Source organism: Haliotis rubra, unplaced genomic scaffold (assembly GCF_003918875.1).
Source record: "Haliotis rubra isolate DU_JTF1 unplaced genomic scaffold, ASM391887v1 Scf618, whole genome shotgun sequence".
NCBI classification, from domain to species: Eukaryota; Metazoa; Mollusca; class Gastropoda; order Lepetellida; family Haliotidae; genus Haliotis; species Haliotis rubra.
In genome coordinates this window covers 387,883-411,438 of record NW_025767322.1, presented here as the reverse complement: position 1 = coordinate 411,438, position 23,556 = coordinate 387,883, and the positions used below count along the sequence as shown (strand labels likewise).

At 41.3% G+C, this 23,556-nt stretch overlaps 1 protein-coding gene and 1 long non-coding RNA gene across 2 annotated transcripts in view; both read right to left on the bottom strand.

Annotated features, from left to right (window-relative positions):
• Positions 1 to 744: 744 nt before the first annotated feature.
• On the bottom strand, positions 745 to 1,352 carry LOC124256107. The gene is made up of 2 exons (XR_006892826.1): positions 1,002 to 1,352; positions 745 to 969 (listed from the first exon to the last, which is right to left on the bottom strand). It is a non-coding gene; the product is annotated as an uncharacterized LOC124256107 (long non-coding RNA).
• A 1,956-nt stretch (positions 1,353 to 3,308) lies between these two features.
• The window catches only part of LOC124256095 (exostosin-like 3), a 52,732-nt gene continuing 32,484 nt past the window's right edge, over positions 3,309 to 23,556 (bottom strand). The window contains exons 4-8 of the mRNA XM_046690025.1: positions 17,910 to 18,064; positions 9,628 to 9,755; positions 8,893 to 9,037; positions 8,102 to 8,230; positions 3,309 to 6,939 (exon numbers count right to left, since the gene is read on the bottom strand). Of these exons, the coding sequence (XP_046545981.1) occupies positions 6,730 to 6,939; positions 8,102 to 8,230; positions 8,893 to 9,037; positions 9,628 to 9,755; positions 17,910 to 18,064 (767 nt within the window). The 3' untranslated portion in view covers positions 3,309 to 6,729. The remainder of the gene's footprint in view (positions 6,940 to 8,101; positions 8,231 to 8,892; positions 9,038 to 9,627; positions 9,756 to 17,909; positions 18,065 to 23,556) is intronic.

Here is a 23,556-nt window from a genome sequence, read left to right as displayed (position 1 = left end):
TCATACTAATCAAATATAGTTAATTAAGTCTGGGTCAGGCTAATCACTAATCAAATCTAATTAATCATATAAGTCTGGGTCAGGCATACTAATCAAATATAGTTAATTAAGTCTGGGTCAGGCATTCTAATCAAATCTAATTAATCATATAAGTCTGGGTCAGGCATACTAATCAAATTTAGTTAATTAAGTTAATTATCAAATCTAGGTCTGGGTCAGGCATACTAATCAAATTTATTAATTAAGTCTGGGTCAGGCATACTAATCAAATTTAGTTAATCAAGTCTGGGTCAAGCGTACTTGTTTAAGTCTTAGCAAGATATTCTTAATTCAGGGCCTTGCATTGTCATCAAGTGTGGCCAAGGCATGGTAGTCAAGTACTTACTGATGCCCTGTCTGGTAAGAAGGGGATCAAACATGGGTTGATCGGCTTAGAATCAGTACAATATGTAGGAGATCGTTATTCATGTTACACTTTGACATGGCATCACATGCCGGGCAGCAACATAAGGAGGGGTATGTCAGGACTGGCACAAGCAGACTGACTGACTCTCACCCTCGCAGTATATATACAGGAATACCAGTGTTGACATTAACTGCTTTCATCACAGAACCTGTCTTGGCTTGCTTGGTTCCGTCTGTATGCTCAAAAACATACATTACATTAGGGGAAACAAACATTGTAACCAGCACAAACATACAGACAAGTGCACCAACAAACACTAAACCACACAACACTATACATAATGAGATCAGCATGTTTATTTACATGAAATATACAACTTGTAAACAACACTGTCACCATGTATTTCATACAACATCTCACTGGTGGTACAACAGTCATCATGGTTACTAAAAGATACAACTCCATGATGGTAATATACTGACAGTGAACATATAAAATCAATGATACATGGTATATATTTCATACAGCCACAATATACAGCAGACTGCTGCAGGCAGTAAAACCTGCCTCATCTGACTCTCAGCACTAGACAGACCATTACCAGAAGTAATCAGGCAACTTGATGGAGTAAAGCGTTAACCCTTGAGCGAACTAGTCCCTGCTCAAGTTATCTTTGTTCACTACAGCTTAACATTAACTGTTTGTACATAACCTGACATATGTTGGATGTAAAACCTACAGCGTTCAAACCCATTGTTCACCTCATCAGGACCTCACAGTCTTGTGCACTCCATGTTCCTTCATCTCCTGTGAATACATACACAGGGCTCCAGATAAGGGCCGTATCGGCATATGTACGGATATAAAATAAGTGCGATACGGTAGGAAATATTTTAGAGAACGTAGCAGATACGCACCACAGCAATGGTGTACGGTCTTAGAATCATTTACAGACGTATTTATCTGAAAAAAGTATTGTTTTATTGTGTACTGACCTTTTTACACAAGAGTAGCAATGTTGTGGTGCATATATGAAACGAAAAACACAAGATTACTGATACTCCATTAAATTCCATTCAGTACTCTAAATGTACTCTTATTGTTTTCCAGTACTCCTATATTGAAAAATAAGGAGTACGTACTCCTGATCATGAAAAATTATCTGGAGCCCTGCATACAGCCCTCATCCCAAGTGGCAGTGATTTAAACAAACTGAATAAGCCTATTGATAACTCATAGTCTACAAATATACCTGTGACTGAACACTGTGCAAACCCTTCCATTGCCCAACACTGAGGCAGTGTGGAGAGCGGACTGCCATAGGACAACAGCACCAGTGTTGCCCATGTTGTCAACGAAGACAAGAGACTGTGTGATGTTGCCTCACTGGTCTGAGCTCTTGCTGGATTCCCTCTCAGGAGTCAGGGTGTTGCTTGATTTACTGGACACAAGTACCGACAAATCCATAAAGAGGCTCTACATGTTCACAGCTGATTAAACATAAACCTGCCAAGTGATGAAGATAATTATTAAAACTCAGTACCTTTATCACAATGTCTGACACTATGTGTATTTGATTTTGTAAACAAATTTAAAAGAACAGTGGGTTGTTTCAAAAATATTGATATAAAAATACAGATAAACATATCATAGTTGATAAGTCCCTCCATGAAAGCATGTTAAAATCCAAGGCTGCATTAGCAATCTCTCACCAATACAATTAAGAGTTCTGTAGTGGCTAGAGGTATGACAAAAGGTATATTTTGAACACTGATTGATGACAACATGATAAATTAACATCAAGGACAATCTTAGAGCATGATTTGGTTTGTTTGTTGTAATTAGCAATATCTAGCAACATGATGGCAGTGTGTACATAATTAAATCTGGACAAGACAGTTTAGTGATTGAATTCATCATCATCAATCTGCAGAAATGGGATACAACCATAGCTTTCCTTTACCTCTATGATAGCCCATAGCCCAAGTATAAATTGACTGATGTGAAAGATCGTTGTATACATCTAGAACCTGTGTCACTAAATGGCAACTTAACAGTCACTAACAATTGCTGAACTAGACTGGCATATTGTATGTAACTAGTATGGCGACTGCCTTGAACAAGTGTGGTGTATTGCATGAAAGAAGACTGGTGTATCTAATATCAACAAGGTGAAATGAATGATACATATGTCAAAACAGTGGCCCTACAAGTACTTAGGTCATTAACAAACTTGAAAGCCGTATCACATGAACCACATGGGAGTGAGTGAGTGTGTTTAGTTTTACGCCGCACTCAGCAATATTCCAGCTTTATGGCGGCGGTCTGTAAAAAAATAGAGTCTGGACCAGACAATCCAGTGATCAACAGCATGAGCATCGGTCTACGCAATTGGGAACCGATGACATGTGTCAACCAAGTCAGCAAGCGTGACCACCCAATCCCGTTAGTCGCCTGTTACGACAAGCATGGGTTGCTAAAGATCAATTCTAACCCAGATCTTAAAGGGTGGAACCACATATGACGTAAAGGTAGTAGGAAAGCCTAAAGTGGTCACAGTGACCCAAGTCAGTGATGACAGACAGGTCATAACCAGGGTTAGAACCCATCACAAGACCCTGGCAGCTAGGGGGCACAACTCTATATAAGCAAGCAATAACTAATAATTTTCAACTAACCATGGTGAGATTGTGCTATTGCTGATTTCACAATTCCAAAAAGAAACTGTTCACAAGTCAGTAATGAGTTATATGCTGTAAAGGTCAGCACAGATTGAAGCATCATACAGGCCAACCACAGTGTGTACGCTAGTCAAAGATGGAGAAAGTCAGCTCAGATTGAAGCATCATACAGGCCAACCACAGTGTGTACAGTAGTTGGCAGGTCCATGGATAGTTCAACGTTCCCCAACATTAAACATACAAATGATGTGGCAAGTAGTTGGCAGGTTCAGGATAGTTCAGGCTCTGGACAGGTGTTGTAGAAAACAGACGGGAATACACAGCGACACTGCTTTATGAAGGTATGTGTAATGTCAGTATAAGAATTCTACCCTAGTCATATGTACCCTTTAATCAAATATTGTTCAAATGATATCATTATGTACAGTGTTCTGTTGTATAAGATGTACTGAGGTGCGAAGTACTGAGATGTACACAAATATAGTCTGATGTACTGACAGATATAAGAAATACAGTTTGGAGTACTGAAACATATGAAATAGAATCTGATGTACTATGATGTATGAAAAAGAGTCTAGTGTTCCTAGTTATATGAAATGTACTTCAACATAATATGACATGTGAAATGAACTGGAATATAGTGACATGTATGAATTGTACTTGGATATAGTGAGACATATGAAATATACTTGGATATAGTGAGACGTATGAAATGTTCTGGGATAAAGTGCGATGTATGACATGAAGACCAATGTTCTGGGATCTGAGGTACTTAAACATATAAAATCAAGTCTAGGGAACTGAGGTATATGAACTGAGAAATTAAGTTCAATGTGCAGAGATCTACGAAAAGTTATCCGATGTACTGAGACTTTTGAAATGCAGTCTTAAGTACAAAGGTGTGTCGGAAATGTTGGCCTATTTGGAATAAAATATGTCAATCTGGTAACATGACTCGCATGAAAACTTGCAGAACTGTACACACTGACCACTAAACAATTACAGCACTATCAGCAATATGGAATAAGTGATATAGAACCACAAGTAAACTACATCTCAAGATTCAGGAAATCTGTTTGACAGATGAGACTCCAACATGTGTTGTATATCCCTTACATCAAACCTCTGGGACCTTCTGGAGTAGCACACGAAACAAAAGCAATATCCTTCCATTATTCCTTAGGAAATAGGCTTCTTGTAAACAGTCACTTCATGGACACTGTATGACAATTGACATGCTTCATGTTGAATAACACCTAATGTTAACAGGTATTATGCTATGCCATTACACTATCAAGACAATGCCACTGTTTGCTACAGTATTTCTGTAAGATCACGGTCTAGCTAATAGCACTAAAATTCTGATTATGCATTCTAAAACATAGCTCTTCAACTGTTAATATGAGTAATGTGAGTGAGTGTGTGTGTGTGTGTGTGTGTGTGAGAGAGAGAGATAGAGATAGGAACTGAGTGAGTGAATGTGTGTGTGTGTGTGAGATAGAGATAGCGACTGAGTGAGTGAGTGAATGTGTGTGTGCAAACTCGTCCGTGTATACGTGCATGTGCGCACATGTCAGTTTAAGTGTATCAATGTGTACATCTTTCCTTGACAGTATGAAGACAAATATCTCTGATTATGTACAAAGTTGACTGTTGAAATATATGGAATTGTGACTGTAGGCTTAGACCTATTTTTATTTAGTATTCATGATTTAAAACTGGATCACTGAATGAATATCTGAGAAACAGAAAGATTGTGATGGTCCTATTTGTATTAAACACATCATCAAATGAAGCACCAAGCAGCCTTCTACTCATTCAGTGGTGCTTGAACAAAATGGTCTGAGAACACATCAATGGCAACATGGCATCTGACACTCTTGGAATAGTTTTCTAAAGACAGTGTGACACTAGATTACCTCCCCTTGTCTGATCTGACTGGACAGGATTCGTCCAATACAAAAGCCCTATTTGGAACAATTCTCATCATCCAACTCTACTGCAATGCAGGCAGGTTTCTCCTGATGGCCTTCAGTGCACTACAACTTCACAGACCATCCTATACCAGCCTTGAATATAGTTACTTCACAGTTGTTACATCTAGTACAGACAGCTGTTCCATGTCATATCCAGTACAGACAGCTGTTCCAAGTCACATCTAGTACAGACAGTTGTTCCATGTCACACCCAGTACAGAGAGCTGTTCCATGTCACATCAAGTACAGACAGCTGTTCCATGTCACATCCAGTACAGAGAGCTGCTCCAAGTCACATCTAGTACAGACAGCTGTTCCATGTCACACCCAGTACAAAGAGCTCTTCCAAGTCACATCTAGTACAGGCAGCTGTTCCATGTCACACCCATTACAATCTGTACAGACAGCTGTTATAAGTCACATCCAGTACAGAGAGCTGTTCCAAGTCACATCTAGTACAGACAGCTGTTCCATGTCACACCCAGTACAAAGAGCTCTTCCAAGTCACATCTAGTACAGGCAGCTGTTCCATGTCACACCCATTACAATCTGTACAGACAGCTGTTATAAGTCACATCCAGTACAGAGAGCTGTTCCAAGTCACATCTAGTACAGACAGCTGTTCCATGTCACACCCAGTACAAAGAGCTCTTCCAAGTCACATCTAGTACAGGCAGCTGTTCCATGTCACACCCATTACAATCTGTACAGACAGCTGTTATAAGTCACATCCAGTACAGAGAGCTGCTCCAAGTCACATCTAGTACAGACAGCTGTTCCATGTCACACCCAGTACAAAGAGCTCTTCCAAGTCACATCTAGTACAGGCAGCTGTTCCATGTCACACCCATTACAATCTGTACAGACAGCTGTTATAAGTCACATCCAGTACAGAGAGCTGTTCCAAGTCACATCCAGAACCGACAGTTGTTCAGCACATCTGTATATACAAGTGAAGGACTTGTTTTTCTTTGGTGAAGTCGATGTATGAGAACTCCTCACAATGATGTGAAGTTGTGTAGCTCCCACACCCCTGTTGTCATGAAGTACACTGCCTCTTTGGCTGCATCTCAGACAAAACACTCCTCAGTAACATACAACACCTGTGTCCATTGTTTTACATCCTTCTGATAACATTATCGTTGATGAAAATATACAGTCATACATACCTAAAATATTTTTGGTGATTTGATGAATAAAATCTACATTGAATTCCCCCATGAATGTGTAGATGAGTTAACGCCCTGAAGTCATGAAATTAAATGTGCTTCGCTGTGTTTGAAACCTGGTAAAGATTTTGTTCTGTATGAGTAAAAGTCTTCCTGTGCATTTGGTGTTTACTCCTTGGTCAACAGTGGAGAACAGAGGCACACCAACACAAAGTGACCATAGCACCACAACTGCCACAAGTCTGTTTTAAAGATCATAGCACTAGGACTGCTTTGTGTAATGGACATAGTATTCCCTCATGAAAGACTGTCGGACTGTCTGCCTCAGAGACAGATGCTGTTATGTATTACAGAGTTGTCTCCCTTCCAAAGTGCCCAATAAGTTATGCTTGTAAGATCCCCACTATATATTTGCAACACTATGCCTTGAGGCAGTATGTCTCAACCAGCACCCTGTAACGCCACTGAGGGGGGAACATACCCCACCTTCCACAGCCTCAAATATATTTGAAGCACTTCTGTTTATCATGTGGCAGTCGAGTTTTGAACAGCACAGAATCCACCCTGTACTGTGTGTACAGGAGGGGCATGTAGCCGTACACCTTCACAAAGAAGTTGATGCATTTGTGTCGCTCCTGGAAGTGGGAATCATTGCTGGACAGAGTTTGTGGACAGCCTGGACACCGGAACGTCCATCGGGATGTCACCTGTGGAAGTGGATCATCATCAGGATTATTACAAGATTCTCAACTACAGTCTTGCTGTTCTTCAGTCTAAGAAAACTTAGCTCAGTATTATTCATTACACTGCTATACTGAGTCTAACAAACCCTAGTAGAAGGTTGTGTCAGCTAACCTTTTCAAATGACCAATCAGAACACAGCTTACCAAATCGCCAAAGTTAGGATACCGTTAGAACTTTTACCTCGAAAACTTTTGTATTCAAACGATTCCGAATGCTATTTTCCACATGATCACTTCCAAGTGGCAAACAATCGTCTTGCCTGTATGTGTAAAATCCAACACGCAACGAACGGGAACATAAGTTTGAAAAGCAAGTGACTTGCCAAATCCAGTTGGTAGTGTGGCAACTCAGTCTTTATTCACCAGCAAACACTTTAAAATTTCTTAAAAGTTGCTTTTTCATCTCTTTTACACCAAAATGTAGAAGAACGTTTCCGAGCGCAGTCAATTTCATCATGCATCGCCATTTTGAAAGTCCTGCCAAACCCTAAATAGCAGTCATTGTCTGATTGGTTAAATCTGTTCAGCTGTCTCGCATATGACTGGACAGTCATAGGTTGCTCAAAGGTTAGCTGATGCGACCTGCTACTAGGGCTTGTTAGATGCAGTATGGCAGTGTAACGAATAACACTGAGCCTAAGTTTACGTAATAACACTGAGCCTAAGTTTACGTAATAACACTGACCCTAAGTTTACGTAATAACACTGAGCCTAAGTTTACGTTATAACACTGAGCCTAAGTTTACTTAGGCTGGTTGTTCTTCTGCCTCATTCAATAGTATATTTCAGTTATACCATAGGGCAGCACCTTACTGCTGCAGAAGCCTTCACAGGGGTGGGATATTTGTTCATTAGCATTTTTAAATAGTTTAGGAATGATAATAATGAAACAAGAAACTGAAAATGGCTACATTTTTTATTTCCTACAATGCAAGGTATAAATAAGAAAACAATCAGTAAAATGGGGGCTTGAATCTGGTATTTTAAACCCATGACCAGTAACTCTTGGCAGGCAACTTTGCGGCGGGAACTTTTTGAAGGTGTGACAAATATGATTTTTGCAGATTAGTAATTCTGCAGATATGTTTTGTACAATGACATATGTTAGTATCTCAGTAGTTCCTACCTTTATTGGAGGTTTGCGTGTGATGTGGGACACGAGGAAGTTCATGGCAATATCTTCACAGTTGGTGTACTCGTCCACCTTGTCTCGGATAGCAGATGGCATCACGTAGCTGTACAGGTATGAGTAGTACTGGAACATAGACAGGCGATGCATGGAACATCTTGTATCACTAAGGGACCATTCATAATTTATTGCTAGGGGGTGATGATGATTTTAAGGGGGATCACCCATTTTGTTCTGGGGAGCTAGGGGGGTCAGCAATTTTGTACACACGCATTACTGGGGGTGTCAGCAATTTTGTACATAATCCTATGTTTAAAGTTATGCTTAGAAATTATAGGAAAAGAGGAGGGGGGTCATTGATTTTGTACTCGACATGCAAGGGGGGTCAATTATTTTGTACAAAAATTTTAGGGGGGTGATTCACATTGTACATGCTTCTCCATATAAAATCATCACCACCCCACCCCCCTAGCTATAAATTATAAAAGGTCCTTAACAGATTAAAAGACTTTAGTACTGTCCAGTTGTCTCCCCTTCACAATGCACACAAGGTTATGCTTGTAAAACATAACCATGGTATCTGCAACACTTTGTCATGAAGACTGAAAGCTGAAGAAAGGGTCTTTGAAAATATTGAGACTGAGGATATCTGATATTCATGCACTACTGGAGTAAAAACCCAAATCAATTTTAAACATTCATTACAGGAATACAACTATCAGTACTTTGTTTCGTGTCAAAGAAGTACAGCATGTAAAATGTGACAGGAGCTTCTTGTTAGTTGGTACCTTGTGGTAGAAGGCGGCGCCAGTGAGGACCATGGACAGCTCGCAGGAGTAGTTGGAATTGTACAGCCAGGACTGGTGCTTCAAGTCCCATGCATGGAACCGGCCCGGAAACCCCACAATACGCTCTCGCTCCTCACGCCACACTCTGTCAAAAAGTTGCAAATGAAAAATTAATTTGTATATTTTCATACCCTGATAACACAGCATCTGTTTTATTAATCACTTAAAAGATTTTTTTTGTTTTTCCAAAAATACAGGTTCTAGATCTACTTCTTGAGCATGTTTTTCTGATCCACCTCTGAATAAATTGAAAAAGGAAGAGATGAAGGGTTACTTCACTTCCAGTATTAAAATATTTTGATGAGTATTTTCATATATTACAGAAGTTAACTAGTTAACAGTCTTAACAGGAAGGCAACAACTTATCAAAATTCTAATTTCATTCAACATTTGAGTACACTGGAGCATCTTGTCTGATTCATAAACCAAGTAAATATAGCAAAACAGGTGCGTCAGTAATCATCAGTACACTATTACAAGCTGAACACAGTAACAAGAAAAAACATTATCTTTCAAGTCTCATCAGCACATTCAGGAAAAAATAAACAAGCAACAAGGATGAAACTAAAGATGTTATCAACTCCATCTTTTTCAGAATTTCATCCAAAAAACAACTGACCATTATTTGACTGTCAACATTGTATCCTCATGTTCACATTCAAGATGCCATCTCACCTGAACCCAAATATGATTTCGTCATGTCGAAGGTGTGCATCATCGTCAATACTGAGAATTGCTTCCGTCTCTATTGAATCATAGGGGAGGAATCGGTTGTTCAAACTGTTCTTGTATGTCCTGACAATCTGAAAACATACATATTATCTATATAGAAAATAATAGAGACTAGAAAGTTATGAGGCAAGGCCAATATATTTCATGAAAATCATTGTTTCCTCTGATTTGAAAGCCTGTGTAAAGACCTGAAGAAGCCTTCCTCCATACTGAGAACCACATCACTCTCTGTGGAAACACCCATCATCATAGAACACCTTTATAACATCTACACAGTCAATACTGACAACAGTACATCACACCAAGTGGACATGTTTGAACTGATAACATGTCAAATAAGGAAAACTATATTTGGGACAAGACTGACTGACTGAGTTTAGTTTTACGCCGCTTTTAGCAATATTCCAGCAATATCACGGCGGGGGACACCAGAAATGGGCTTAACACATTGTGCCCATGTGGGGAATCGAACCCGGGTCTTCAGCGTGACGAGCCAACGCTTTAACCACTAGGCTACCCCACCGCCCCTTTTGGGACAAGAGAAGGTAATACTTGTAACTTGCAATAATCTTGTTACCAATATTGAGAACAAGAGTGATCAGGAGCTGACACATCACCTGTTCTGCTACAGTTTAGGAGATGGAGTTTGGCTACCTATGTTTCACATTGTTTGGTTCACTGCTACTGAATACCGTCAGACCAGCGGGAAATAAAATATTGCCATTCAGTATTGTTCAATATCCCAGATCATAAATAGGCAGGGTCCCCACTACACTGAAGTATATAGCATGTTTCATCACAAAATATTCAACAGTTTGGGAGTTCTGCTCCAGAAACAAGCACAACCTTCATTTTCAGTAGAAGTCCAACATGTCCTCAAGTTATAAAATTTTAAAAGATGTAATTTTTCAAGTAAAATTGATATTTTTATACTTATCCTGACTCATGATCTTTTGCTTATCTCCCTTTCCCTTGCGAATGGTAGTGGAACACTTGAATCCCTTGAAGTTCCCGAAGCGAACGTAAAAATACACTCACCCACGAGTTACCTCCCTTTTGCCCTTTCCTGCGCAAACAGTCATGTGACCAGCCTTACTTGTCACTCTCTCCTGTTTTTCTGCCCATGCACTTGGATCTGCTGTGAAATCCTAAGTGTTTCCAGCGGGGAGGTTGGAAGGGCTTGACCTCATGAGTCAGGATAAATATAAAAATATCAATTTTACTTGAAAAGTTACATATTTTTTCTTATCCTGACTCATGATCTTTTGCTTATAGAATCCTGCAGATTGGTGGTGGGTCAGGCCACTTCCTGGATTCATCAGCTGTCCTTAGATACGTCCTGTATCCCCTCCCATGGGAACTGCGAAACGGCATTTCCTTGATCCTATTCTTCCAACTTCCGTTATAACTCGGGGGGACCACTCTCTTGTCTTACTTCAGTCTCAGACAAGTTGAATCATATTGATTCATGTGGCTTCAGATAAACTAGTATCTTCTTATTACTAAATATCTGATAACAACCCATAGATTATAAGATCTTTATCATAAATGAGTTGCAACCCCTTCACGTACAGGTAAGATCATTACCTGTACAGGCTATTTAATCACTCATGCTAGTCTGTCCTAGACTGTGCGCATGGACTTTCAAACTAATACTTTACCTTAGTAAAAGTTATCAACAAGTCAACGTGATAAAGGGTGAGATTTTCCACGCCTTTGAGGAACCGTTAGTTGCTGTGCTACAACGAGAGGCCCAAATTGGTGAATGCCTGAGACGTCTTCAGTGGCTATGTCTCGGAGGTATTGGTTGGCAAACACTGTGTCCGACTTCCAAATGCAGCCCTCCATAATTGCTGGTATAGAGCAATTTCTGTGCAGAGCCAGTGTTGACGCCAGTGCTCTGACTTTGTGTGGGTTGGAAGCTCTAGGAGGTTCTAGTCTTGCTGCTGTATAGGCTCTCAATATGACGGCTCTCATCCAGAACGATATCGTCGTTCTTGAGACTTCTGCTGATGTCTCTGTTGATAATGGGATGAACAGGCACTTGAATTTTCATCTCCTTGTCTCAGTCTTTGAAGATATATCTTCAGGGCTCTGACCGGACACAAGGACAGGTCTTCTATATCCTCTGGGCCGAGGATTGTAGATAGCGCTGGTACGTGGAACTGTCTATCTGGCTGACCAGGTAGTTGGTTCTTGGCAATGAAGTCCCATCTAAGTCCTAGATGAACTGCAGCATGTTGCCCCGTGTCGAATTTGGTTCGACCAAAGTCCAGCGCATGTATCTCTGATATTTGAGCTGCTGTGGCTAACGCAAGCAGGAACAGAGTCTTCTGTGTCAGCAACTCGAAGGTAGTCTGGTCTAGAGGTTCGTAGGCATCACTCGTAAGATGACGTAGAATTACATTCAGATCCCAGGCCGGAGCTCTGAACTTCTTTTGCTGGTCCTCCAGTTTAAAAGATCTCAGCAGAACAAGTAATTCTGGTACTTTCGTCAACTTGCATGGTAATGACTGTACTGATGGCAGCGAGGTATGTAGATAATGTCGAACCTTTCAGATGTCTAGTCTGTCTAAGACGACACAGGTATTCCGCCACTTGAGGATGAGTAGCTTTCATCGCAATGAAGCCTTTCCGCCTTGCATAAGTCTCAAACTTCAGCCACTTGTCATCATACATGTTACGTAGATCTGCGTAACGCTAGCGTTACTGCCTTGGCTGCCCTGGCGGAGTATCCTCTTTTCTTCAAACATGTTTTGATACGGTCCACACATGTAGCTGGAACAGTGTCGGGTTCCCGTGGACTTGCTTGGTGTGCCGATGTATGAGTAGGTTCGGCCAATCTGGAAACTTGATTGTTGGACTTCCGAGATCTTCTATTAGGTCTAGGAACAATACACTAAGTGACTTGCTGGCCAGTATGGCGCGACCAAAGTCAGTTGTAGCACCTGTGTCTGTTTGATCTTCAACAGAACTTTCGGTAGTAATATCGGGGGTGGAAACGCATAAGCGTTTAGTCCTTCCCAAAATATGTTCAGTGCATCTGTTGCCCAGGCTTGAGGATTCTGGAACTGGTGAGACAAATGTCTGTATTTGCTTGTTGAACCTCGTGGCAAACAGGTCTATGCAAGGGGATCCTATTTCCCTTATGATGAGCTGGAATGCTTCTGGATGGAGCATCCATTCCATTGGTGACGGGTGCAGTGGTCGGAGAGAGTGCAGTGGTCTGCAAGTACGTTCTTGGCTCCTGGTATGTGACACGCCTTTATCCAGATGTTTGCTTCCTCCGTGATGTGGAACAACTGGAATGTGAGCTGTAGCAGGCTTGGAGACCTTGTGGATCCTTGCCGATTTATGGAGAATGCTACTGTTGAGTTGTCCGTGTGGACCATCAGCACTTTGTTGTTCGGTGAGCTCGACCATAGTTGTGAGGCGTCGATCACGGCTTTCATCTCTAGCAGATTGATGTGAAGATGCTGCTCTATTTTGGACCAGCTCCCTGATGCAACTAGATTGTTGAGATGTTGCCCAGCCTTGTATCGAAGCGTCTACATTGAGATGTGTGTCGAAGGCAGGCTCTTGTAAATAGGTCCCTCCACAAACGTTCGACCTGTGTGTCCACCACAGTAGATACCTCTTGAGGTTGTCTGGCAGCAAGATTGGGTTGACACTGCCTAGATGCTTTGTAAGGAACCGTTGCAGCGGTCTTAGTTGTAACCTCCTGTGCGAGTCAAGTCCTGCGCCAAGGTTAGAAGACCGAGTAGAGCTTGCCATGATCGTAGTGTTAATGGAGAGATGACTGCTAGTGGAAGCATGGCTTGTATCTTGACCCAATGATCTTCTGGGACGACAATACGATTCTGTGTTGTGATAAACCTTATCCCCAGAAATTGCAGATCTTGTTTTGGTTCCAACTCTGACTTTGCCTTCGCTTCTTCCTCGAACCTACGTTCCATCATGGCCATCATCTGGTTGGTGAACTGTCTCATAAATTCGCCCGGATCAAAGTTCTGCGTTGGTTGAAGCTGCTGCGGTGTAGAAGAAGTGTTCGCGAACGCTGATGAGTTCTGTGCCTCAACTTGAGAAGTAGGTGGTAGTTCGTCAAACAGCTGGCCTGCTGTGACCGTTGCAGGAGACGATCTAGTAGTCGATTGAGTCGCTGATCTCGTAGGTACTTCGGATAGAAGTAATGGGGGATCATCAAAAACGTCTACTTCATGTGGAGGTAATATCTCTTCGTTGAAGGATTTCTGATGCGTTGACTTACTAGCCTGCGTAGATTTACCCTCCGATCTGGTAACAGATGCTTTCTTCTGTGACGTAGAAGAAGATGACGTCTTTTTCTTAGCTTGAGTCGGAGTCAACTGCGTATTAGCCGATCTCTTCTTTACCCCGTACCAGCAGACTGCCCCTGCAACGTACTGAACATAGCACCAGTATTATGAACTTCAGCAGTAGCAAGCAACATACAGTTTGCAGGCTGATCTCCTGTTTTATCAGCCGTGACTTGAGATGACTTCCTTACCCGATCCATGGCACGTCTATAGATATAAGACATATATTGATTAAATTGTAGATTGGATAAATCAACACAATAAGTACATCGCAAGCTGGAAGAACATGGTTTGATGTACAGAGGGCATTGGGGGTGAGGATCAGCCACAGATAACCTGTGCCTCCAAACACTGCAAGATTTCATAAATGTAAACAAATTACATCACAATGAAATTATGGCACAAACACAAATAATTTTTACAAATTTTTTACATATAATATCCAAATCCATACACAGCGTAATTTTGAAGAAGAAGGACCTAAATAAAAAGGATATAATGCCGTATATGGGACTCCAGTGCTCGCCCAACCATCCACTTGGGCGAAAAGGGAGAGAGTGACAAGTAAGGCTGGTCACATGACTGTTTGCGCAGGAAAGGGCAAAAGGGAGGTAACTCGTGGGTGAGTGTATTTTTACGTCCGCTTCGGGAACTTCAAGGGATTCAAGTGTTCCACTACCATTCGCAAGGGAAAGGGAGATAAGCAAAAGATCATGAGTCAGGATAAGAAAAAATAATAAAAATTCTAAATAATGAAAAAGGCAAACAAGTTCATCATTAGACTGATCTGTAAGGCAAGTTTTCACAATGCATCTCCAGAGTGAGTGAGTGAGTGAGTGAGTGAGTGAGTGAGTGAGTGAGTGAGTGAGTGAGTGAGTGAGTGAGTGAGTGAGTGAGTTGGGTTTTACGCCGCTTTAGCAATATTCCAGCAATATCACGGTGGGGGACACATTGTACCCATTTGGGAATCGAACATGGGTCTTTGGCATGACGAGCGAATGCTCTAACCACTAGGCTACCCCAACACCCCTGCAGCTATAAAAATAGATAGACAGACATGGTGATTTTCGTATCTCCCTTCCCCTCCCCTCTTTTTCAAATATAGGCAGATGTTAAACCAATAAACACCCTTAGACATACACTGCAATATTAGAATAAGCAGATTTTACCAAACAAATATCTTTACATTTTGATGTACTGATGTATCCCTATAAATATACTATGATAGTCAGCCTTCAACTACATAGGGCACATGATACCGGGCTCCCAAGTACATACTTCCTGATGATTTGCACACTTGATAAACAGAGAACCTCTCCACCATGTACATCAGACAAGATTCATGTAATCATTAGTGGATTTGCTGAGATTATTAAACACAAGCTATATGCACTTGTTCTCTGAAGCAAAACCAGATAAACTCTAAACCATCTCAGTACCATGTGCCAAACTGAAAATATGTTCCGTCGAAATGGTAAACTTCATACATCATCAAAGGAAGAATACTTGAACCAGGGGGTTGATATTGTTGGAGGCAGAATTGACATACCGTTAATCTACCATGACACCTAAACTATAATACCAAAAATGAATCAGGTCCCATCTAACTTATTTTGAGTCAAGCCATGACAGAATAACTATATATAGTAATGAGAAAGAACTGGTTCAATAGAGTAGTATGGCCTGTATTGGAAGTGTGCACACTGCCGTAGTGACTCAAGTGAACTAGGTTCCACGTAACCTGACCCGGTACAAGTACCTACAACAAACCATCAGGAAACCATTATCTCGGAGTGAAACAATTACGTGCAATTGTACTGTGAAATAATCAAAATGTCAAGATAAACTTGTGTGAGGCATGTTATGAACATCACATAACTTAGTATTTACACATGATATCCAAGAAACATAATTATGTTTTCAAATGCTGATCCTCATAATCCACAGGCTAATATTCCTAAAGAGCCAATCCTTCAGTTGGGTCATCTCAAAGCCCAAAATATCATTTTCAGCAAAATTATCTTCAAACAAAATTCATAACAAAAATGAACTGATATTATATAATCAAAGACATTGTTTTTTCCAATGAAGTCTACTTTACATAAGACTCATGAAGAGTATATGTATCATCTTAATCATGATATTGAAAAAACATACAAAAGTGTTTGGAATCAGTCCCTTCAAATTCGGTGCATAGAAACCTGTTTAGATCCTTCAAACGAACTGTCAGATATTTTTGCACTTATTTCCTTTCAGTTTAAGGCAGGAAATCATTTCCTGCTGCACAGAGTTGCTGCTGGGTGTCGTCTGGTGGAAACAACATGGAAATTCCCACTGAGGAAACTAAATACATAAAATGAGAAAATATACCAGCACATTTGTCTTCATGCACTGAAAACTACTTTAGGAAGAATGACCCTCTCGCCACTGTTTTTGGGTGGGGTGGGGTGGAGCCATTTTGTTGGCGTGGACATGTTTTTTCACAGTAGGTTGGGATGGTGGGTGCATGGGTTTGTGGTGCATGGGGATAGTGGTGGTGTTTGTGGGTTCATGGGTTGGTGGCTGGGATGGTGGGATGGTGGGATGGTGGGATGGTGGTTGGGTTGGTGGTACAAGGGGCTTGTGGTTGTGTTTGTGGGTTCATGGGTTGGTGGTTGGGATGGTGGGATGGTGGTTGGGTTGGTGGTACAAGGGGCTTGTGGTTGTGTTTGTGGGTTCATGGGTTGGTGGTTGAGTTTGTGGTGCAGGGATTGTGGGTTGGTGGTTGGGATGGTTGGATTGTGGCTGGGTTGGTGGTACAAGGGGCTAGTGGTGGTGTTTGTGGGTTCATGGGTTGGTGGTTGGGTTGGTGGGATGGTGGTTGAGTTTGTGGTGCATGGGTTGGTGGTTGGGACGGTGGGATGGTGGTTGGGTTGGTGGTGCATGGGGCTTGTGGTTGGGTTGGTGGGATGGTGGTTGGGTTCGTGGTGCATGGGTTGGTGGTTGGGTTGGTGGGATGGTGGTTGGGTTCGTGGTGCATGGGTTGGTGGTTGGGTTGGTGGGATGGTGTTTGTGTTGGGTTGGTGGTTGGGTTAAGTGGTGCATGGAAGGTTGGTGGTTGGGTTGGTGGTTGGGTTGGTGGGATGGTGGTTGGGTTGGTGGTGCATGGGGCTTGTGGTTGTGTTTGTGGGTTCATGGGTTGGTGGTTGGCTTTGTTTCTTTGTGTAAGTTGGTTTGTTGGACAGTATGTTGGTTTGATGAATGGATGATAGGGCCAGTTAATGGGCGTTTGAAGCTTCGTATTTTCTAAGGGTGGGAAGGACAGAAATGTTGGATTTGATACATTTGAAAACATTTTCATAGGTGACTTATACAAGTTACCTCCCTAAGTTACCTCCCTATCCTTTATTTCGACTGAATGGTCGGTAGAATGTTTAATGAAACAGGCAGGGGTGGAAATAACCTATTGCCAAATGTCAGAGTCAAGTGCTTTTTTCTGTCGGGCAAGCAAATTTGTATATCACGCTGTACCGGTGTGACCGTGTCCAGTTGACTTTCCAATGTTAATAATGTTGTTTATTTAAAAAATCAACAAGAAAACGGCCGGTATAGTGGAAAAATTATCAGGGCAAGTGATTTTACATGTGTCAATGTACCGGAGTACACAAGCAATTCTTAAGTTATATCCACCCCTGAACAGGGCAGGTGATTGCAAGAATCATAGGAATGGGTCCAGGTGTTAGTGTAGGTTTACCCAAATTTGAGCCCTGGATATAAAGCTGATGCAGACTTTTAACCTTCATAGAACCTACCAGCACAGTTTCCATGGTGACCAAAGACACAGTTTGGTAGAAGTGGGATTCAAACCAAAGTGGATCATGGCACAGAAGAAGAGACACAGGGTGAACCTACCTTAAGTGGCACGTTGATGTCTGGCCAGCGCAGTTCTGGAGATGGAGGGATGGGGTTGTTCCACACCACTATCACCTTGTTGAGGAAAGGAAGACCCTTCAGTCTCTGCAGAGCCTTGATGAGGACAGTCTCCCTCTCGTATGTCAGCATCACAACTGGAGGAACACAATGTCAGATATATCTCAGAAGAATATAACCAGTGGACGGGTACAACAAGAGCAAGGGTACCACGGCAACAAGAGCAAGAGTACCACAGAAACAAGAGCAAGGGTACCACGGCAACAAGAGCAAGAGTACCACAGAAACAAGAGCAAGGGTACCACGGCAACAAGAGTACGGGTACCACGGCAACAAGAGCAAGGGTACCACAGCAACAAGAGCAAGGGTACCACGGCAACAAGAGCAAGAGTACCACAGAAACAAGAGCAAGGGTACCACGGCAACAAGAGCAAGGGTACCACGGCAACAAGAGCAAGGGTACCAGAGTGCTGAGCTGATATTGCAAACTGCTTTATCAATTCTGAAAGAAAGACAACTTTCATGAGTGCCTATTTTGCAAACAGATGTGAATCATCATCTGATCAGCCAGGGTCTCAGAGAATATCAGTATTATCACCAATCTGCCAAACATTTAGACAGCATGTGTTGAAAGGATTGTTTAGACATAGAAGCTTACTGTGCAATGAAGCTTTCATAGACTGAGTGTTTGGTAAACTTCTTCACAGGGACTAATTGCAAAAGCAAATATGTTTGAACATGTTGAATGAGCTAAACCAGATGCCAGTCAGAGGTGTCACAAGAATGATTTTCACACTTACATACAGATGTTTTCAAACATGTTACCTGATATACAGAAATACTCCAAATGTTGCAGATGAATGTGTTAAGAGACTGGAATGCACAACCACACACTGCTTTCAGTAGCAATCAGGACTTGTAAAGTAGGAAAGAGCAAAACACCAAAGTTGAACACTCATATTTTAAAATTTTAGGAAATGTGCAGCATATTAGAAAACAAAACACTTTAAGTTTAGTTTAAGCCACCTTCAGATAAAATTACCTCAAAGACTTCTTTAAAATCTGACTTTTCAAATTTATTTCATGTGTGTATATATTTTGATGTTGACTTTCTGTAGCTGTGGTCGTAAATTACCCCAGCAATAGGTCTGAATTCCAGATGTAGCAAGCTGTTGACAAACCCAGCCCAGCTGGAGAACACACCGATATGCCCATAAACCAGCTCCATACCAAGGAGTGCAAGATATCTCGGGAATGAAAACAGGCGCTGGTCCACATGCTATGTACATAGTGTCAGATGAAGGTTGCCCCAGCAGAGGGCGCACACACAGGAATCACATCGCACAAAAAATGTATTTATCCATATAGTTTTTCTTCATTTCTTCCTGATAACACTTGATCAAATGGCAGTATGTAATTTAAAAGGGCAATTTCATAAGGCATTGGCTTAGATTGTTCTCAAGGAACCATGAACACCAACATAGAGCGAGGGAACAAAAGAAAGGACCAGTCTATTGTGTATAAAATGTTCTACTACCACAATGTTTCCTGTAGAACAAAACACTTCCTGTAAAACTAAAAAAAATCCTTGTGCTGATGAGGAACAGAGATGGCTAGACTTGTTTTGGTTTCATAATATCCAAATATTCCACAGTGATGTAGACTAACATATAGTCTGTGAAATATTTTATTACTGAGTTGACTTCTCTGCTCAAATATTTCCCATTCAGATTTCATATGACTCTGGAAAAGAACTTGCTTTGTTTGCTTTCATAAGCTGCATTGATTTTGTTTAAATATATATAGAAAATAAATTAATGATATGGGAATAATAGTGATCATGCAGGACTAGATTGAATTTTTTTTTTTCATCTCTTTTATATACTTAAATACATCACTGTCACAAACAATGAACTGTATAGTTATGTTGATGTGGACAAACATACTGTTTTGTGCTGTCTCAACATAAAGCAGTCCATTCAGTACAATTATTTCCACAGCTCATCTTCTCTTGACAAGAACTGCTGTGGGAATCTACATAATACTTCAGCTGATTTCACAAATATTTCCTGATCTAAGAAGGATCATGTTTTGTACTCCCACTGTCAGCTGGCCAGTAACGGTGGTCAGTAACAGTGGTCAGCAGACATTCCAGAGTTCCTCACCCACTGCCCAGCTTGACACAAGGTGGTGTCATATGACTTCAACAACACATCTGTGCCTAGACAGTACAATAGGAAGAAAACTTGCATGGAAACATAGCTTGTATTCTCTGGTCAAACATAACATGCTGTCTATCAGACTGTGAAAGCAACTGTTGTCTTACTGACTGTGAGGGGCACCTGTTGTTAACAGGACAGAGGTATGTAGTGGAAGAGCCGAGGATTATGGGATTACTTGACTTTCACATATTTTCTGTGATTTTCACATGGTTCGGGGAAACTGCCTGCCTGCTTGTCAGATGTTCATTTCCAACTGTCGAAGCCCAGTAAAAAGATATTTTTTACTAGCAAGGTCAGTTAGTAGTCAGCTAGGATATATAAAGATAGCTGTTAATCTGACAATTTCTTTGTGATGTCTGACCACTGAGCAATTTCTAACTTCAGTCTTACCCTGATCACATAATTGCTGAGACATGAGAACTATCACCATCACAAAATGGAGAAAGTTTATGCTAAAAGGAAGAAGTCACTAAGTATACCAATGATTACACTTCAAGCAAAGCATGATACCTGAAGCATATCTGGTAATGGCAGTGTTCTAACAAGGGTGTTCTGGGGGGCCTGGATCACCTTCACCCTATTGTTCTAGCTGCAGCATCGACAGATGCCATAGATCACTAGTTGTTACCATCAGCCCATGACAGGGCACCCTGACTTCCATCCCTGATAATCATCACTGAGAGGAGGAGCTACCTGCTGCTGTACCACCATCCACTGTGTAGTCAATGGCTTGGAATAATGGAAGTCTAAAAACTCCTTGTTTAGACAAAACACAGATGCATTTGATCATTTATCTCATGCTGAGAACTCCAAATATTTAGTCTTGGAAGAACCCTGCCAGAAATCTCATAAACTTGACTGGAAATAACCACACACTGTCACAATGAATTGCTCAGACTGTAGAACAAGGTTCAGCAAAATACCATCTCAGGCCATATAAAACATATCCTTGTTTCTCATAACATTTGTAAAGCAGATTGGGTAGGAAGAGATAATAGTTTCTGTTCAATGTTACTACTCTAGAGGCCTACTAACTAAAAATAAATCTCTTGTTATGTGCTTTGTAGCTCAATGTTAGAAGTGCTGGGTGTTCACTGCTAAGCACTGCTACATTCCTCAGTGAATATAACACACTATGAACCCCATGACGTGTGCCAAATCTTTATTAATGAATTTGGTGAACCAAAACATCAACAAAAACAATGTGCATGGAATGTGCAGGTTATGAGGAAATGATAACATATATCAACAAAATGTTATTATAGCTTTCAGAAACATTATTATGTTCCTTACAAATGTGAAAAGGAAGTTCTCACACATAACATCTAATATAGTATTCTACTTCCCTTTAAATGCCTACAAATGATAGCTTTACAAAAGAACAAATCTGCAATATCCTACAGAAAATGTCAGTCTATCAAATGGCAGAAAAACAATATGAGTGTAGGGCATCTAAGCCATGTAACATTTCAGCTGACACCCTTCATGAGGAGCTGACCTGCCATTGTCAGCCCCGGGCCAATTAGTTTGTGCAGTAATGCTGACCTTCATCCTGGAACCTGTCATATGAACCCCTGGAAACAATTTGGGGACCAACAATAATCATTCTGACCTCAAAACTATTTGATATCCTGTAACTGCTGTGTCACACAAGTATTTATTACTGTGAATATCAACCTGTCTTTTGTAAACTATATCGAACTAATGAACAGTTTTTAAAGTGAGCAGAAAGATCTGCAGTATTGTCGTAGTTGTAGCACTAAAGCACTAGAGAAGCACATATCAAGCATAACAGGAGCACATGTCAAGCACTACAGGCACATACCCCAAGCACTACAGGAACAACCTCAAGCACTTAAGAAGCATACCCCAAGCACTACAGGAACCTCAAGCACTTAAGAAGCATACCCCAAGCACTACAGGAACAACGTCAAGCACTAATGAAGCATATCTCAAGCACTAATGAAGCATACCCCAAGCACTACATGAACAACCTCAAGCACTAATGAAGCATACCTCAAGCACTAATGAAGCATACCCCAAGCAATACAGGAACAACCTCAAGCACTAATGAAGCATACCCCAAGCACTACAGGAACAACCTCAAGCACTAATGAAGCATACCCCAAGCAATACAGGAACAACCTCAAGCACTAATGAAGCATACCCCAAGCACTACGGGAACAACCTCAAGCACTAATGAAGCATACCCCAAGCAATACAGGAACAACCTCAAGCACTAATGAAGCATACCCCAAGCACTACAGGAACAACCTCAAGCACTAATGAAGCATACCCCAAGCAATACAGGAACAACCTCAAGCACTAATGAAGCATACCCCAAGCACTACAGGAACAACCTCAAGCACTAATGAAGCATACCCCAAGCACTACAGGAACAACCTCAAGCACTAATGAAGCATACCCCAAGCACTACAGGAACAACCTCAAGCACTAATGAAGCATACCCCAAGCACTACGGGAACAACCTCAAGCACTAATGAAGCATACCCCAAGCACTACAGGAACAACCTCAAGCACTAATGAAGCATACCCCAAGCACTACGGGAACAACCTCAAGCACTAATGAAGCATACCCCAAGCAATACAGGAACAACCTCAAGCACTAATGAAGCATACCCCAAGCACTACGGGAACAACCTCAAGCACTAATGAAGCATACCCCAAGCACTACAGGAACAACCTCAAGCACTACAACTAAGCATGAATGTCAAGTGGTCCTTGTCATAATCCTAATTCTTAACTTCAACATTCATGGCATGACCAAGATAAAACACCAATACTTTAGAAGAAAGTCCCAAACACCTCAGGAACCCCCTTGAGTTTGTAATGAAAACCATTTTTTGCTTAATCTGTCCTGCTAGTAATTACTGATGCAAATCTTCTGGAAGCTCAGGCAATGGTTTACACAAACTGATAAAGTTTCCTCATCTATCATCATATATATAAAAAAAGACATTCCCCGACCATCCTTCATTAACTTTCATGTATACTTATCATGAGGTATTCCCTACTGCCAATAGTCCTATCTATAAACCCTATCTGCATCCTGAGTTATCACATCCCTCTATCAGAAGTAGAACCTGCAGAATATTACATACATTCTTTCAGCTGATACCACCAGGCCTGTCTGGCCTATCTTCCACTGTACCTAACATTTAAGCCCTATGTGGCAACTCCTAGAACAGAGCAGTGTATGCTCCGCCATGCTCTGCCACCCCGCCTCCTGTGCCACCCCGCCTCCTGCGACTGATGCCAGGACCATGTGGTGATGATGACAGTTGACAAGGTTCAAACAGCTGGTGGACAAATTTACTGCACCCTTCTTCATTTCAAATCTTTCAGGAAAGAACTCCATTTATTTTCACAAGGCATACAGTAAACAG